The sequence below is a fragment of the Aspergillus ruber genome (genome assembly GCF_000600275.1).
Source record: "Aspergillus ruber CBS 135680 unplaced genomic scaffold scaffold00005, whole genome shotgun sequence".
Lineage (NCBI taxonomy): Eukaryota > Fungi > Ascomycota > Eurotiomycetes > Eurotiales > Aspergillaceae > Aspergillus > Aspergillus ruber.
This window is the reverse complement of record NW_024467301.1, coordinates 778,591-794,209: the sequence shown is the minus strand read 5'-3', so window position 1 is coordinate 794,209 and position 15,619 is coordinate 778,591. Positions and strand designations below refer to the sequence as shown.

The following is a 15,619-nucleotide window of genomic DNA, read 5'->3' as shown; positions in this document are numbered from 1 at the left end:
CTGGGAGTATCGTGTAGACTGCCACGGCACGGTAGCGACCTCGATATTCTCGCGAAGTGCTGAGCTTGTAACTCTGGCACGCTTAATCCTAGTAGTCTGTTCGCCGGTGGGAGTTTGGAATGGCTGCAGAAACTCGTAGCGGTGGGCTCAGATTCTTTCATTCATCCCCGGAGTGTGGAAACTGGTAGATTTCACCTTTATCATAGACTTGCAGTGCATAGTCAAAGTAACGAACCCAGAAGTGCAGCATGCCAATGCCATCGATAATATCATTGTGAGCCGGGAGAGCGAAGTTCACTTGGATGCGGTCGTCTGACGAGATCGGTCGTTTACTAGAAATAATGTTGGCAGCTTCGGAACCAGAGGGTCTGCATTGAATTTTTTCCTGGTCTGTCATGGCAAATAGGTGCGTCCGCAGCATATGATTTGCCGAGAGAGGTATAAAAATGTTCCACTTCATCGAGATCTCATTCCCATCGGTTCGATTTGGACTGTTCCCAAACGAATCGAACGTACGAAGCAGTAATTTTGCAACTGTTCGCGGTTCGACCGCGAAGATAAGGACAGAAGGATAATTATTGTCCTTTGGAGATGATTGATGGATCGCCAAAATACACCTGGAGGAACCTCAGACAAGCGTGGCATATTCAGGGGTGTCATTCCGGGGAAGGAGATTCATTATAGCCCTGTCGCCGGCTATAAGTTGGAATGATTGTCTTCGCATATGTATCTGAAAATTATACTTCGTCTCATCGGATCTAGATGCGGGACTCAAGCAATGTATAGCTGTACATTTCGATATTGACTATCCACGGTATGTTGACTATAGGCTCAGAAGATTAGAGACTGTATTCTATAAGGAGAAGCTTGCGTGTGAATCATGTCGCACATATCTTTTATTCCAGAATGAAACACAGACAGCAAATTTTCAGGGACATTGTATATAAATCTACGTGAGCCATGGGTTTCCGGTGCTGGCTTTATATCTCTTTAAAGTAGATATCGCATTATGAGCCTGAACAACAATTACAGCACCGCAAAAGAAAAAGGCAATCAGGTGCTGCAACATGGGGAGTTTGACAAAGATGCCATGAATGAAGGCTTTTGGCAGCTGAACTGTGGGGTAGCATTCATGCTCAAATCCTCGGCCGCCAGCGGATGTAATGAGCTTGATCAATAACCTACTGAGTCTCTTAGAATATAAGCTTACCTGAACTTATTGACAGCGGCCACATTGGTGCTATAATCCTGATTTCTGCGTACTGCCTAGTTACTAAGAACATGGCCGGTGCCGATGACCGTAAAAGGTCGGAATCGGCTGTATCGTCATTATCGTCGTGGTAATTGTCCAGGCCATTCTACCCACTTTTCAATTATTTGGGCTCTGCCTTGTACCGGAAAGCTTCCAATGGGACATCGCCTTCGGATGGTCAGAGCAGACGCGAACAATCATAATCAAATATCATGCAAACGAAGATAAACAGAATAAAACAGTCAATTCTGGCTCCTGGAATATGTCAGAGGCTACTCACAGGGAAATCTCTCAGGAATCTCAATCGGTTTGGAAGTCCTTTTTCAGGATCAAAGAGAATCTTCGACAATTGACCATTTGTATTTTGATCGATATCATAACAGAATGGGCAGGGAATGGTAGGTCATTCACAGTCTCGACAATTCAGTCATTCTTACAGATAGGCAGGTATAATCTCGTACTAACTCGTACCAATCCTAAACTCGATTGTCATATCTAGCCCCCAGCACCAAACAGCCATCAATCACGGCCTCCAGTTGTGAATACTCTGTGCCGCTGCAGGTGCATTAGCGTGTGACCGCTTTGGAAGATGTCGTCTGTGGCTTGTCTCAACGTCCTCCATGTTCCTGTGTCTCTCTCCCCGCGTATGATGTGGTCTATATACCTTTGTTTATCGCCTACTCTCTCAAGTCCATGCCTTTATCTCTTTGCTCCAAGGATCTTGCAGTGACGCTCTTTACCAATGCCACTGCAGCGTTCTTCAACCAGTGTGAATCCGATTGCGTTTGGCCGGATCGAATGGAAATTGTATTTGGTGTATCTTGCGTGTCTGGTAGTTTGGCATGTCTTAATAATCTACCTTATCTTCCCTGAGGCAGCAGGTCGGGTGTTGGAAGATATTGCTGCTATGCTTGATGGAGAGGATTCTATCAACTTGGAGTCCTCCGTAGAGTCCGAATCTATGCAAAATGACAAGATGGATTGAGATACGAGTTGCATAGTAAATATCTCAGCGGCTTTACAGAGTACTACGTAGCTCTATGCAAGCGATCAATCAACCATAGCGCTTAGGATCTTTATGCTGGAGGTATGGTGAGCAAGTTGAGGGCAATCTCCTAGACCAGATAACTCAGCTAGAAGAGATATGTTCACGGGGGGGTTATGTAATTTTATTATACAAAGACAACAATAATAAAGCCGAATGTATATACGTCCCCAAATGAAAATCTTATAATTGGTAGCTGAAACCCAATAAAACCAAGTTTGCTTCAATGTGAGCGCATTTAGGGTTCTTCGTCGTCGGTGATCGCGACGGGACCGTGCACGTCCCACTCATGTAAGCGCGCGTCACGACGCGTCGAGCACCCAAGCTCAATTCTACCCGTTTGAGACGAGCTTTCAACAACGATATACAGAAGAGCGAACACTGAATACTAAGGCGTAATTATGGCTCTACTAGTTGACAAGCTGCGTCCACGAAGTTTGGAATCTCTCTCCTACCACCATGATCTTTCTGACCGGTTGAGGTCTCTGGTAGGAACACCTCAAAGCATCGTATCACAACGAGAACTGGCTGACACTCTCATAATAACACTACAGGCACAAAGCGGTGACTTCCCCCATCTCCTCGTATACGGACCATCTGGGGCCGGAAAGAAAACTCGGATCATCGCGACACTCAAAGAACTATATGGCCCCGGAGTTGAAAAGATCAAGATTGACGCCCGAGTCTTCCAAACTACAAGCAACCGAAAACTCGAATTCAACATCGTATCTTCAATCTACCACCTCGAAATCACCCCCTCGGATGTCGGAAACTATGACCGGGTTGTGGTCCAGGAATTACTGAAGGAAGTCGCACAGACGCAGCAGGTCGATCTCTCCGCGAAACAACGGTTCAAGGTCGTTGTGATCAATGAGGCGGACCATTTGACACGTGATGCGCAGGCGGCTCTGAGACGGACCATGGAGAAATACAGTCCCAACATGCGATTGATTCTTCTGGCCAATAGCACCTCGAATATCATCGCGCCTATTCGCTCCCGTACCCTGCTGGTCAGGGTTGCTGCGCCGACGGAAGAACAGATTTGCACGGTTCTAAAAACTGCAGGCAAGAAGGAGGGGTGGAATGAGGCGACCGAGCTCAACAAGAGGATAGCAAAGGAGAGTGGACGGAATCTTCGACGGGCGTTACTTATGTTCGAGGCAATTTACGCTCAAAGTGAGAAGGTGTCGGACAGCACCCCAATTCCCCCACCGGATTGGGAAGCTCTTATTTCTTTGACGGCAGAAGAGATCCTCGCGGAGCGATCACCTGCTCGATTGTTGCAGGTTCGCGCGCGGTTATATGACCTGTTAACCCACTGTATACCACCTACGACTATTATCAAGACGTTGACATTCAAGCTCGTTACCAAGGTTGATGATGCCCTCAAGCCAGACGTCATCAAGTGGTCTGCCTTTTACGAACATAGAATCAAGCAAGGCACTGTAAGTTCCCTAAAGAATCAATTAATGAAGATAGTCCTGACACACTATACAGAAAGTGATATTCCATCTGGAGGCTTTCGTAGCCAAGTTCATGCGCATCTATGAAAGGTTCGTCTCTTATCTATAGAGGTGTTCAAAAAACATCTGCTGACATTTAGGATAGTTATCTCATGGGCATGGACTTCTAAGCCAAGAAATAATGAATAATGATTGTATAATATCATGTCCTAGCATTTGAAGAAAGAGAGCATCATTATACTAATTCAAGTTCGTCGTTTCTATTCCAATTACCATAGCGGTACAGGCTTAAGCTGTGTTCATGTAAAACAGAGAAAAAAAGGCTGAGGTCACATACAAGCTAGAACTATTTGTGTCAAGAACAATCACCCCTAAAATACATCAAGTTACAACATGGGACGAACTACGTCATACCTCGCAACCGGACATATATAGAGCCTACACATCACTATCATGCGGCGAGGCATCACATTCAAAACAATCCATTGAATTCAACTTAAACCATCAAGTCGCATTATTTGCACTCGTGTAATACATTCCACAATGCCCAACCCTCAGCTTCTCGACATTGAACCCGGTGGGGAGAACACGCAGTATGCTACCCCGATACCTACGAATTCATCAGGAATTATGTGTTGCGTTGACTGAATCTAACAATTGCAGATATGAATCTACGCATACCTTCGTTGAGCCTCCAGAAAAGCAGACTGGCCAGCTAGGTGGTGGGTGTTGCTACAGTAATCACCGAGAACAATAACTAACCGGAACCCCAGCCGGCGAGGAGCACACCAAGAGCCAGATGAAAACTACTTTCAGATCTGGTGAGCACAAAGACGAGGATTTGAAAATGGCTCGTCAGCTGGAAACCGGTGAACCCGGAGGTGGATTGCGAGGTGAAACGGATAAAGGTATGTTGTTTTGTATTCATTTCCCTTTTGTCGAACTCCTCGTGGCAAAGTCATCTGCATAAAGACAATACATGAAAAAGAAAACATGTCAGAAGCTGACAGTAGTGTACAAAAGATTTGAAGCCCGAGAACCAAGCCCAAGAGGGTAATGATAGAGTAGCGGCGAAGACGAGAAATCAACAAAGGTATGGGCCCGGCTCAGGAGTTGGAGCTTAACATCGGCGCGGTCGTGTAATAAAGGCATGAGAAAGGCGACTTATGGAAGCGAAAGAGGTTTATTGGGAGGAGGATGGGTTGGACGTGACCGACTTGGGTCCTGTGGTTTCGGCGTCCGTGCCGAGAGGCGGGTTTCTGCGTGGGCGCTTGAGGCTTTCTAAAGTGACTCCGTTTCCGAGCTTCGTCAGGCCGACCACAGGGGGGTCGCCCTTCTTGACAAATTCCCAAAGACCTGCAATCAACATGTATTAGTACCAGTAGCTTCATACCCATTTATTGCAACATTGGAAACATACCGGGCAACTTGTGACCTGCCAAACGGAATGCCTCCCTGGCGACCTTCTCGTGGACTTTCCCGCTAAGCTCAAAGACCACCCGGCTCACGGCAACCTTCGCCGTCCAATAGTCGAACTTTCCCTTACCCTTACCCATACGCTGTTCGTTACCCTTGGTGTACACACCAATGTTGGCGCTCACACGCTTGTACAGGTTGTAGTCCATCCCACGTAGTCTCCGCTTGATCGTTTCCTCTGCGATTCTGAGGTGTAGAGCCGGTACTCTGCGGTCGTGGTCTTTCATGCGCAATCCATAATCCCCCCACACAACAGTCGTACCCCGAGTAGAACCACCGGTGGCGACATGCGGACGACCTTTTGGCGACTTAGATCTTTCCGCGAATTTAGGCGTAAGCCAGTCGAGCGCGGGGGATGTGGTAGAGAAGCATCGCGAGAACGGAATGGCAGCGAACGGCGTTGTCAAACCTATTGCCGTCTCGAGCGTCAGTGTTTGTGAAAACTTTTCCCTTCCAAGGACCTCATGATTTCTCACCAGTAGGTCGAAAAGAGGCCAGCTGAGGCCCTCCAAACATCTTCATATGCAGACCCATTGTGGCCGTGAATATTGGACTGTCTATCGGCTAAAGCGATGGTTAATGAATCTTGAATAACTTCTGGATTATCGGCATATCCGCATCTCCGATTCCGGACCTAAAAGGGTAATAATACCACGCACGGACTACACGCGTGTTTCTTATGTAATCTGCTGCCTTCACGTCGCCAATCCAGGCAGGCGCGTCACTCTGCCGTGTTCTTAATAGAAGAGCTTGATACATTGCTCTTTGGGCATTTCTGTTGTTGATTCATTTTGGAATATATTTTGGAGCTACAGGGGATGCTTGCTTTGGAATGAAATACCATGCCTACCGATATTAGGAGTTTCTTTGGCAAACCTAGCCAAGGGTCTGACTCGTCGCCTGCGAAACCGCCGACGAAAAAAGAGGTATGTTGTTATACCTCCCTCGGGGGTACTCTGTCGTATTGCTAACATTGATTGGATTCAGGATTCGACTGCGACGAGAAAAAAGCGTATGGATCGGCCTAATTTCTAGAACCAGTGGGTTAAGCTAAGGGAAACATAGGCAGCAGAAAGGTTGTGGACGACAGTGACGACGAGGAGGTAGCTGAGACCAAGGCACCGACACCAAAAGCTAAAGCCCCAGCTAAGTCGTACGTCGTGCAGCATGTTTTCAAACTCCTCTGGCTGTTACTGACATTGGTGATTTGAAGAAAGCCCGAACCGGCCAAAGGAGAACCCACGTCGACATCAGATTACTTCGGCTCTAGTAAGAAGAAAAGCCGGTCCACGAAACCGAGCAATGAAACTCCTACCGCTACACCCCCGGCTACGAAGGAAAAGCCAGCTAGCGATCGCAAAGCCGGAAGTCCCCGAAAAGCGAAAGAAAGGCCAGCTGTTGAAGTCTCAATAAAACCAACAAAACGCGCACCCCGGGAAACTACGAAGAAAAGCAAGGCTGCTGACGATGATGAGGGTCTTGGCGGCGACGATATATTTGCGACGGAGTATGGAAAATCGGGCAAACGCGACGATGACTATATGGAGGGCGACAGCGATAATGATAGCGACCTCGAAGAGCTGGCTGTAAGGCCGGCAACAGCAGCTACTGGAAAGACAGCGCGTGGCAAGAAAGCCTCTAGTGCTGAAGAGGATGACGACGTGGTCATGGAGGATATTCCGAAATCCTCTTCAAAAGCCTCGAAATCGACAGCTGAACGACCTGCGCGCAAGCGGAAATCTGAGGTACTTGATAAAGCAGATGAGACACAGGACGATACGAAGAAAAAAGCGCCAACTTCCTCAGTCCCATCGACAAAGAAATCAAAAGCATCTCCCACCAAGCAAGCTCGGCCGGAAAGCAAAGAGATTCAAGATATCTTTGACAGCATTCCGATGATCAAACCTCCCTCGCCTCCTCCAAAGGGTGATGAAAAGAAGAAATTCAATTTCGCTGCTCAGCGATCAAGAACACCTCCGGGTGGTGGATCTGCCGAACTACCAGAGGGCGCTGAGAACTGTCTTGCTGGGCTTTCTTTCGTTTTTACCGGTGTACTTGAGGTGGTAGGTCGCGAAGAGGGTCAAAATTTGGTAAAAAAGTACGGCGGCAAGGTTACTGGTGCCCCTAGCTCAAAGACAAGCTACGTTGTCCTGGGTAGTGATGCCGGGCCCAGCAAACTGGCGACAATACAAAAGCACAAGCTGAAGACTATCAATGAAGAGGGACTTTTTGAGCTGATTAGGCGACTTCCTGCGAATGGCGGTGATGGAAAGGCGGCTGAGAAACATGATGTTAAGAGGAAGGCTGACGAAGAGAAAATCCGTGCCATGGCTGCTGAGATTGATCAGGAAGAGTCGCGCAAAAAGAAGGCCATGGCGGCTGCTGCCCCTAGTCCTTCTAGTGCTCAGGGTCCAGTGGCTTCTCAAGGCGTGAAGGTGGACGACCGTCTCTGGACAACAAAATACGCACCGACGTCAATCAACATGATTTGTGGCAACAAAGCGGCTGTCGAAAAACTCCAGAACTGGCTCCGTGACTGGCGGAAGAATGCGAAAACGAACTTTAGCCGTCCCGGAAAAGATGGTTCTGGTAAATACCGCTCTGTTATGATCCATGGACCTCCAGGAATTGGTAAGACTACTGCGGCGCATATGGTGGCTAAGCTTGAAGGTTACGATGTATTAGAGTCCAATGCCAGTGACACCAGAAGCAAGAAGCTTGTGGAAAATGGTCTCCTCGGCGTCCTAGACACTACCTCTCTCCAGGGATATTTCTCGGGCTCCGGTAAGAAAGTCGAGAGTGAAAAAAAGAACATGGTCCTGATTATGGATGAGGTGGACGGAATGTCGGCAGGCGATCGAGGTGGTGTCGGCGCTATGGCTGCAGTTGCGAAGAAAACGCAAATTCCTCTCATTCTCATTTGTAACGAGCGAAGGCTTCCGAAGATGAAGCCATTCGATCACGTCACGTATGAGGTTCCTTTTAGGCGCCCAACCGCTGACCAAATCAGAGCTAGGTTGTCTACGATCTGCTTTAGAGAAGGCTTGAAGATCCCACCTCCCGTTTTGGACGGTTTAATCGAAGGTACCCATGCCGATATCCGTCAAGTTATCAACATGCTCTCAACGGTGAAACTTGACCAGCAGAATTTGGACTATGACAAGGGCAAGGAGATGTCTAAAGCATGGGAGAAGCATGTGATACTGAAGCCGTGGGATATTGTTGGCAAGATTCTCAACTCTCAGATGTTTTCTCCCAGTTCGAAGTCCACATTGAACGACAAGATTGAACTTTACTTCAATGACCACGAATTTAGCTACCTGATGCTTCAGGAGAACTATTTGAAGACGAAGCCAGTGCTTGCCAATAATTATCAGGGCAAGGAGCAGAAACTGAAGATGCTTGAACTCGCAGATAATGCGGCTTCCAGCATCAGTGATGGCGACCTTGTTGACAGAATGATCCATGGCTCGCAGCAGCAATGGAGCTTAATGCCAACGCATGCTGCTTTCAGTTTTGTTCGTCCAGCTAGCTTCTCCTACGGAAACATGATGGAACGCCCGGGGTTTACTAGCTGGCTGGGGCACAATAGCAAGCAAGGTATGCTTCTTTTTCCTTTTTATCTGAGTCAGTTTTGTTGACATAGGAATCCAGGGAAAATGTCGCGCTATGTCAAAGAGATTCAGGGCCACATGCGGCTCCGTTCTTCTGGCGATAGGGATGAGATCCGGCAGCAATACATGCCGCTGGTCTGGGAGAAGTTGGTTCGCCGGCTGCAGAACGAGGGCAAAGACAGCGTGGAGGAAGTTATCGATTTCATGGACAGTTACTTCCTGACCCGCGAGGACTGGGATGCTCTTCTCGAGCTTGGGCTTGGGCCAATGGATGAATCTACCGTCAAGCTTGAGACCCAGACCAAGGCTGCATTCACGCGTGTATATAACCAGCGCTCGCATCCTCTACCGTTCATGAAGGCTAGCAACGTCGTGGCACCGAAGAAGACGCCAAAGGAGAAGCCTGACATTGAAGATGCGATCGACGAGTCGGACGAAGAGGAGGTGGTCGAGGAGGAGTCGAAGGAACAGGATGAGGATGAAGAACTTGATCTGAAGAAGGACAAGTATGTCAGTTTGCCGAAGAAGAAGGCTGCGGCCGGCAAAGGGAAAAAGGGCAAACAGAAAGCTGCGGATGACGATGAGGCGGGGGAGAAACCGAAGAAAGGAAAGGCCAGACAGCCTAAAGCTAAGGCTTGATCTTCTTGATATTGTTGAGTGTGTACATTTTGGCGTCCTTAGTGCTTTAGGAGTTTTTGTCTCAGCTGCATATGTGCATGTCCTCCCAGCCAGGACTTATGGGTGTATTTATATGTTCCTACATTTACTAGATTTTGTAACCGTCCTATATCATGTCAGTATGCACAGAGCCAAAGGAGGTCCTTCAAGAGTAAACACATCAGGATTGATCAAGAAGAAAATCGAAGGCGGAGTGGAGGGTTGGTTTTGGATATGCCCGTAGTCTCGTCCCACATTCGTGGCCCACCTCAAGAAGCCAAATCCATTTTAAAGACTCTCGCACTCGAGAAATGATCGATAGTGACCAACAAGATACCGTGCAGCATATCGTCGAAGTTCGCGTATGTGATCGAACCCGCCTGGTGAACACCCCCCAAGATACTTCTGCGTTGCGGCATCATAAACATGCACGCCACGCCACGAGCAGCGTGCTGGCATACGGCCATTTGCCATTGTGTAACATTCTTAGACAGAAGAGTCACAGTTGGCAGATGATGAACAATTCCAAAGAGAACGTAGAAAAACCGACGGACTAGTCCTCCGCCCGGATCGGAATAACGGAATAACTAGCACGCTGATTATATGCTACTTATACACCTCTTCGCATCTTCGCAGGCTGGTGTTCGCTAAGCCAGGCTGGTCCTGGTTGATCCAAACTCATTCTTTTCTTGCCTCCTCATCTTTCTATCGTGTACAGTGGGCGCTCGCCATCCATTCTCTTACAGCTTCGAAAGACCATGCCCTCTACGCACTGACGGTGGGCTGTCTATCACATCAATACAGATCGGCTCAATCCTGATTCCTACTTGATCGCCTCTTCTTATTTATATATATCCTCTGAGAGTTATCCTTATCCCCACCGAAAAGATGTCGCTCCTTCATAACGAAGAGTATGTCCCGCGCGCGTTCACCCCTCCTTTTTCACTCCTCATGCCTCTTCGGGGTACTAATTCAGGTGCTTTTGGATAGTTTCGCTATCTGGCAGCTCCGAACCTCGTACCTGTCCACAATAAAAGATGGAATCGGAGACCGTCTAATCAACGTCAACAATTCCGTCCTCAACACGCCCGGTTTCCGCGCAGCGGGCTGGTCCTCGGCTTCTGCGAACCCCTACACCCAAATAGCCGCTGCACATATCAAGCGGACATATTCCCCGCCGATTCCTACGACGACTCTTTCCGGCGATTATTATCGGTTTGGTGCGAATAAGGAGTTGGCTGATGGCGGGTTGGGGGAGGATGGGGAGGATGAGGAAGGGGGTATGGTGACAGGTAAGAGCAGTGCGGAAGTAACTGGGCGGAGACATCATGGGCGGCATGGGAAGAAGCCTCGTCGGCGGGAACGGCAGCAGCAGGATCACCGGATCGCTGAGGAGGATGATAGTAGTGATTTGAGTGACGATAGTGATGATGATGGGGAGAGCTCACGAAGGTCAGTTGGGCACTTGTTGTCTATGGATTCCAGTCTGTTGAGGTTCTAACCCGGATGCAGGACTAGCCAACCGATCAGTTTCTCCAAAGTTCCGATACGGACGCGAGCCGGTTCCTCTCCGATACGTTCGCATGATCGAAATGAGCGGCCAGAGCTCATGGTCACATCGCCCTCACATCCGCATACCAGCAATCACTACCGTACAGGGTCCCTGGGAACAGCTGTTTCTGTGAAGAATGAACGACCGCGGCGAGATACGACTACGAGCAGCGACCTGTCGTCGGACAATGAAATGGAGTCTACCGCACTTAAGGGGCAGCAGATTCGGTTCTCCTCGCGGAACAGGGTAATTGAGCCCGAAGACCACAGAACGAGCAATCGCGATACCATGACGGTTGATGACTTGAATGAGGAAGCTGAGAATTCGGGTGGAGAATCTGTTGGATCCGGGCTATCGTCCGATTTCGATGCCACCGCAGGATCTGCTTCGTTGCTCGAGGATGTCGATATTACCGGTACTCTAGGGTCCTCATCCCCGATCGCATTGATGCACAAGCTGCAAAATACATCGGGGTCCCAAAATGCGTCGCCTAGGAAGACTAAAACCCCAGCACCAGAGTTGCAGGATCTTCCGCCTCCACGACCCATTAGTCAAGTGAAGCCTGTGAGCTTGCTCACCCAGAATCTACTTGCTCGAAAGAAAGCACCTTCCAACCCCGTGGAAATGTTCGCGACGCTCGCCGGCAAGGGTTTAATCGATGCTCTAAATATCAAGATCTACGTTCCATTTTCGTCAGATCCGGAGGAACCCCTTGACATGCCACTTGCTCGTGAATCCAAGATCTCTGAGCAGCCGGCTCCGGTGATTGTTGCAGAGGCTATTGGGCTTGCTCTTTGGCAGTATGGGAGTGAAGGCCATCAGCCAGCCATAGAGCGCAGCAAGTTGTCCGTCAACCGCTGGACGCTGCGGATGGTCGAGGATGGTGAAGTGGAGTATGACTTCCCTCCGCTAGGTCGAATGTCACCGATTACAGATTTCACGTCAAACAACAACAATCGGGCAGGTGGCGCGCGAGGGAGGTCGAGAGGCAAGCAGTACGACGAATTTGCGCTTGTCGAGGCATCTCAGGCAGACTTTGAGGAGAACGAACGTCTGTACCCCAAGTTCAGCCAGACCATATCTACTGAGGAGAGCAATGAGCCTACTGCTGCACTTGCTGTGCCGCCAACCCAGCAACCTGCACAATTCAGAGCACCGCCTGCTCGGCCCAATCCCATCCTGGGTCAGCCATTCTCGTCGGCCTTGAACGATAGTACTCTAACCCCGGCAGACCGTCCAGCGGTGCCGGTGTCGCATGCTACGCCTCGCATGGGAGTTGCCAAGACAATTAAAGTGCGGTTCATTAACCTGGAAGCCTCTACGCACGTTATGACTCTCAATACAACGACGGACAGCTACATTGCAGAGCTCCTGGACTCGGTCTGCAAGCGATGGGGTCTGGACAAAGGCAACTATCTCTTAAAGGTGATGGGATCGAACACGGTAGCGCCGCTGGACCGTACAGTTGAAGCGCTGGGCAATATCACAGAGCTGGATCTGGTCCGGCGACGGTTCGGGGCCGGGCCGCTGGCCTTGACGGGATCACCGCACAGCTCCTCGCCCAACGCACCGTTGCTAATTGACAACGCTGGAAACCCGAAGAAGAGCAAGAAGGCCGCTCAACGCATGCTTCCGCTGACCCAAAAACCGGATCTCGTCGGTGGTTATTACAGGCGGTACCACGTGTTCCGCAAACAATCCATGTCATTTACAGCCTCGAACCATCGGACGCTTACATTTGACAATGACTACATGCATATCATGCCGCCGGACACTGGAAAGACGGTGTCGGATGCGAAGACACGGTCGATCAGCTTCAACGATGTGGTCGGGTGCAAGGTAAGTCGCCGGCATCCGAAGAGTTTCCGGGTAGTAGTACTTCGGGGTAATGATGCTACGGAACAAAAGCGGTATGACTTTGAGGCGAGGAATGCGTTGGAGGCGGTTGAAATTGTGGACGAGATTAAGAAGAACATGGCGCATTATCGGATTTAGTCTTCTTTGGATTGCTGCATTGTTACTGGAGTTTAGTGTTAGAAATGAATTCAGAATATTGCCATCTGACTACACAGTTTTGAGTGTCGTATTCAAACACGCTTCAGGGTAATGAGCGGATGGTTGTTTCATTCTCGTACATACTTGAGATGCTCGGGACAAGCGGAGAGGTTGCCCCCATAGCGTCATTCTCCAGAAGGGAACCGTGGGACAGAGGGATGCTCTCATCATCGTCAGTCTGAGTGAGAGAATATGTGGTCGTGGTAGAGGATCATGAATGTAGCTCTCCATAGAAAATACTGGTAGTTGTGCATAGTTGGTGAGGATATTAGTGCCCTGTGGTGACATCAAGCTCTTCCCCACTGTCTGTTCGCTGTCTGCTCTTTCAGTCTACCTCTCTTCTTCCTTCACTTCACCTTTCAACATTTCTTAACACTTTTCTAATAGAGTCACCCTGTGGACTGTCAATTGTCTATTCCGTTTTCTCCAGTTCTCCTAGTCTTCTTTCTCTCTCTTCTCTCTCTTCTCTCTCTCTCTCTCTCTCTCTCTCTCTCTCTCTCTCTCTGTACCCCGTCTCGTCCCATCACCGCTACATCCACCCCGGTCCCCTATTCAAATAGGAGAACTTGACCAATTGTTCAATCCTGATGCCGAACCTCGGTGGGCTTTTGAAAAAACGGCGGACCAAAGATTCGCACACACTGAGCAAAGAGGTGCAAGAATCAGGTTGGTCCTTCCTGCTCTCGTGGCCGTCCACCGTTGCCGAAACACAAACGTCACCCCAAATGCGGCCGGTTTCCCCTCCGCCGCCACACTCCCTCATTCCTTCTCACACACTCTCTCTTTTCTCCTCTCAATCTTTTGTCTTTCCCGGTCTTCCCCTCTTTCTGTACACGCTGAAACTCTCAAATTCTCCGTTGTTTCACTCAATTTCACATTCTTAGTCAGACCTGTCTTCTTTCTCCCCGGTGGTGCTAATTCTCTCTCCTCTCCTTCCTCCCAGGCGCACCCATGCAAGCTACCAACAACCAATCCCACCACCTCTCCCCGGCGACCCAACAGCCGCAGCAGTCGCATGGCGGCACCAGTATTCAGAATCTAGCCAATTTTACCCAACCAAACGCCAATGAGATTGCCCAGCCGCAAGCTGCGCAGCACCGATCACAACAAGAACACCAGTATAATAATCAGCATGCTTCGGGTGGACATCAGCAGCAGCAACAATTACATCAGCCGCAGGCCCAGCAGAGCAACCAGCAACAGCAACATGCGCAGCAACAAAGCCGGTCAGATCGTGTCACCAAGAACAAGTACTCGCTGGAGGACTTTGCCCTGCAACGTACGCTAGGTACCGGTAGTTTCGGTCGCGTGCATTTGGTACAGTCGACACATAACCACCGGTTCTATGCTATGAAGGTCTTGAAGAAGGCGCAGGTGGTTAAGATGAAACAGATTGAGCATACCAATGATGAGCGCAAGATGCTGAGTCGCGCTCGGCACCCGTTCTTGATTACGCTGTGGGGTACATGGCAGGATTCGCGGAATTTGTACATGGTCATGGACTTTGTCGAGGGTGGTGAACTGTTTAGCTTGCTGCGCAAGTCTCAGGTGTGTTCCTTTACATGGAGAGCAAGTCGAAGCCGCAACTGACCCCAGTGCGCAGCGATTCCCCAACCCCGTTGCCAAGTTCTATGCCGCTGAGGTGACTCTTGCGCTGGATTATCTACACACCCAACAGATCATTTACCGTGACCTCAAACCGGAAAACCTGTTGCTGGACCGTCATGGTCACTTGAAGATTACCGACTTTGGGTTTGCAAAGGAAGTCCCAGATATCACATGGACCCTTTGCGGTACGCCCGATTACCTTGCTCCGGAAGTAGTGTCGTCCAAGGGCTATAACAAATCGGTGGACTGGTGAGTTAATAGGAACTTTCTGGTCGGCATGATTGTTGCTGACTAGATAAAGGTGGTCTCTGGGTATATTGATTTTCGAAATGCTGTGCGGGTTTACGCCGTTCTGGGACAGCGGCTCGCCAGTCAAGATCTACGAGAACATCCTCCGCGGAAAAGTCAAGTACCCGCCATACTTGCACCCCGATGCCGTCGATCTCCTTTCGCAGCTGATCACCGCAGACCTGACCAAGCGTCTGGGTAACTTGCACGGCGGCTCGGATGATGTCAAGCAGCATCCGTGGTTTGCAGAGGTGACTTGGGACCGGTTAGCCAGGAAGGACATTGATGCTCCGTATGTGCCGCCTATCCGGGGAGGACAGGGAGATGCCAGCCAGTATGACCGGTACCCTGAGGAGACTGAATCGTACGGTCTTCCGGGTGATGATCAGTAAGTACATTTTACAACATTTATGAAGTGGCGTTCATAACTAACCCTCTACAGACATGGTCATCTATTCCCTGACTTCTAGTGCCGTGCTGAATTATGATAGAATGGTAATTCGCATTATAACAGGATGTCTGTCTGGAACACCGGCATCCTCGTACTGGTAGCACACAGCCGGGAGACGAAGATCGAATAAGGAACCACTACGGTCCTCTGGGATATAT

The 15,619-nt window shown here is 49.4% G+C and overlaps 7 protein-coding genes across 7 annotated transcripts; 5 read left to right on the top strand and 2 right to left on the bottom strand.

Annotated features, from left to right (window-relative positions):
- Window positions 1-157: 157 nt before the first annotated feature.
- On the bottom strand, window positions 158-460 carry EURHEDRAFT_400702 (uncharacterized protein; the record flags this gene model as incomplete). Its single annotated transcript, XM_040780030.1, has 1 exon — window positions 158-460. The coding sequence occupies one exon, from the start codon at window positions 458-460 to the stop codon at window positions 158-160; it is 303 nt and encodes a 100-aa protein (XP_040641392.1).
- A 2,175-nt stretch (window positions 461-2,635) lies between these two features.
- On the top strand, window positions 2,636-4,256 carry EURHEDRAFT_409938 (replication factor C subunit 5). Its single transcript, XM_040781240.1, has 4 exons — window positions 2,636-2,785; window positions 2,852-3,742; window positions 3,795-3,850; window positions 3,906-4,256. Exons 1-4 carry the CDS (start codon window positions 2,699-2,701, stop codon window positions 3,928-3,930), a joined length of 1,059 nt encoding a protein of 352 aa, XP_040641391.1. The 5' UTR covers window positions 2,636-2,698; the 3' UTR covers window positions 3,931-4,256.
- On the top strand, window positions 4,104-5,021 carry EURHEDRAFT_303238 (uncharacterized protein). Its single transcript, XM_040778277.1, has 4 exons — window positions 4,104-4,353; window positions 4,424-4,482; window positions 4,534-4,668; window positions 4,784-5,021. Exons 1-4 carry the CDS (start codon window positions 4,304-4,306, stop codon window positions 4,882-4,884), a joined length of 345 nt encoding a protein of 114 aa, XP_040641390.1. The 5' UTR covers window positions 4,104-4,303; the 3' UTR covers window positions 4,885-5,021.
- Window positions 4,543-5,806, bottom strand: EURHEDRAFT_409936 (mitochondrial 54S ribosomal protein uL16m). Its single transcript, XM_040781239.1, has 4 exons — window positions 5,713-5,806; window positions 5,181-5,645; window positions 4,784-5,116; window positions 4,543-4,668 (listed from the first exon to the last, which is right to left on the bottom strand). Exons 1-3 carry the CDS (start codon window positions 5,768-5,770, stop codon window positions 4,944-4,946), a joined length of 696 nt encoding a protein of 231 aa, XP_040641389.1. The 5' UTR covers window positions 5,771-5,806; the 3' UTR covers window positions 4,543-4,668; window positions 4,784-4,943.
- A 163-nt stretch (window positions 5,807-5,969) lies between these two features.
- Window positions 5,970-9,660, top strand: EURHEDRAFT_409934 (replication factor C subunit 1). The gene is made up of 5 exons (XM_040781238.1): window positions 5,970-6,162; window positions 6,224-6,248; window positions 6,302-6,389; window positions 6,450-8,836; window positions 8,891-9,660. The coding sequence occupies exons 1-5, from the start codon at window positions 6,079-6,081 to the stop codon at window positions 9,487-9,489; spliced, it is 3,183 nt and encodes a 1,060-aa protein (XP_040641388.1). The 5' UTR covers window positions 5,970-6,078; the 3' UTR covers window positions 9,490-9,660.
- A 452-nt stretch (window positions 9,661-10,112) lies between these two features.
- On the top strand, window positions 10,113-13,125 carry EURHEDRAFT_409932 (Sin1 family protein). Its single transcript, XM_040781237.1, has 3 exons — window positions 10,113-10,418; window positions 10,498-10,959; window positions 11,020-13,125. The coding sequence occupies exons 1-3, from the start codon at window positions 10,396-10,398 to the stop codon at window positions 13,052-13,054; spliced, it is 2,520 nt and encodes an 839-aa protein (XP_040641387.1). The 5' UTR covers window positions 10,113-10,395; the 3' UTR covers window positions 13,055-13,125.
- A 576-nt stretch (window positions 13,126-13,701) lies between these two features.
- On the top strand, window positions 13,702-15,480 carry pkaC (cAMP-dependent protein kinase catalytic subunit pkaC; the record flags this gene model as incomplete). The annotated part of the gene is made up of 5 exons (XM_040780029.1): window positions 13,702-13,780; window positions 14,058-14,662; window positions 14,718-14,971; window positions 15,024-15,398; window positions 15,453-15,480. 5 exons carry the CDS (start codon window positions 13,702-13,704, stop codon window positions 15,478-15,480), a joined length of 1,341 nt encoding a protein of 446 aa, XP_040641386.1.
- Between the last annotated feature and the right edge of the window lie 139 nt (window positions 15,481-15,619).

Bases quoted from the DNA above. Each gene is read 5' to 3' on its own strand.
- EURHEDRAFT_409938 (XM_040781240.1), top strand. From the start codon at position 2,699: ATGGCTCTACTAGTTGACAAGCTGCGTCCACGAAGTTTGGAATCTCTC. The intron at 2,786-2,851 runs GTAGGAACACCT...ATAACACTACAG, and splicing joins CTGACCGGTTGAGGTCTCTG to GCACAAAGCGGTGACTTCCC. The intron at 3,743-3,794 runs GTAAGTTCCCTA...CACACTATACAG, and splicing joins ATAGAATCAAGCAAGGCACT to AAAGTGATATTCCATCTGGA.
- EURHEDRAFT_303238 (XM_040778277.1), top strand. From the start codon at position 4,304: ATGCCCAACCCTCAGCTTCTCGACATTGAACCCGGTGGGGAGAACACG. The intron at 4,354-4,423 runs GTATGCTACCCC...TAACAATTGCAG, and splicing joins CCCGGTGGGGAGAACACGCA to ATATGAATCTACGCATACCT. The intron at 4,669-4,783 runs GTATGTTGTTTT...AGTGTACAAAAG, and splicing joins GCGAGGTGAAACGGATAAAG to ATTTGAAGCCCGAGAACCAA.
- EURHEDRAFT_409936 (XM_040781239.1), bottom strand. From the start codon at position 5,770: ATGGGTCTGCATATGAAGATGTTTGGAGGGCCTCAGCTGGCCTCTTTT. The intron at 5,646-5,712 runs GTGAGAAATCAT...AGACGGCAATAG, and splicing joins GGCCTCTTTTCGACCTACTG to GTTTGACAACGCCGTTCGCT. The intron at 5,117-5,180 runs GTATGTTTCCAA...TGTTGATTGCAG, and splicing joins GGCAGGTCACAAGTTGCCCG to GTCTTTGGGAATTTGTCAAG.
- EURHEDRAFT_409934 (XM_040781238.1), top strand. From the start codon at position 6,079: ATGCCTACCGATATTAGGAGTTTCTTTGGCAAACCTAGCCAAGGGTCT. The intron at 6,390-6,449 runs GTACGTCGTGCA...GGTGATTTGAAG, and splicing joins GCTAAAGCCCCAGCTAAGTC to AAAGCCCGAACCGGCCAAAG. The intron at 8,837-8,890 runs GTATGCTTCTTT...ATAGGAATCCAG, and splicing joins GGGGCACAATAGCAAGCAAG to GGAAAATGTCGCGCTATGTC.
- EURHEDRAFT_409932 (XM_040781237.1), top strand. From the start codon at position 10,396: ATGTCGCTCCTTCATAACGAAGA. The intron at 10,419-10,497 runs GTATGTCCCGCG...GCTTTTGGATAG, and splicing joins TCGCTCCTTCATAACGAAGA to TTTCGCTATCTGGCAGCTCC. The intron at 10,960-11,019 runs GTCAGTTGGGCA...ACCCGGATGCAG, and splicing joins GATGGGGAGAGCTCACGAAG to GACTAGCCAACCGATCAGTT.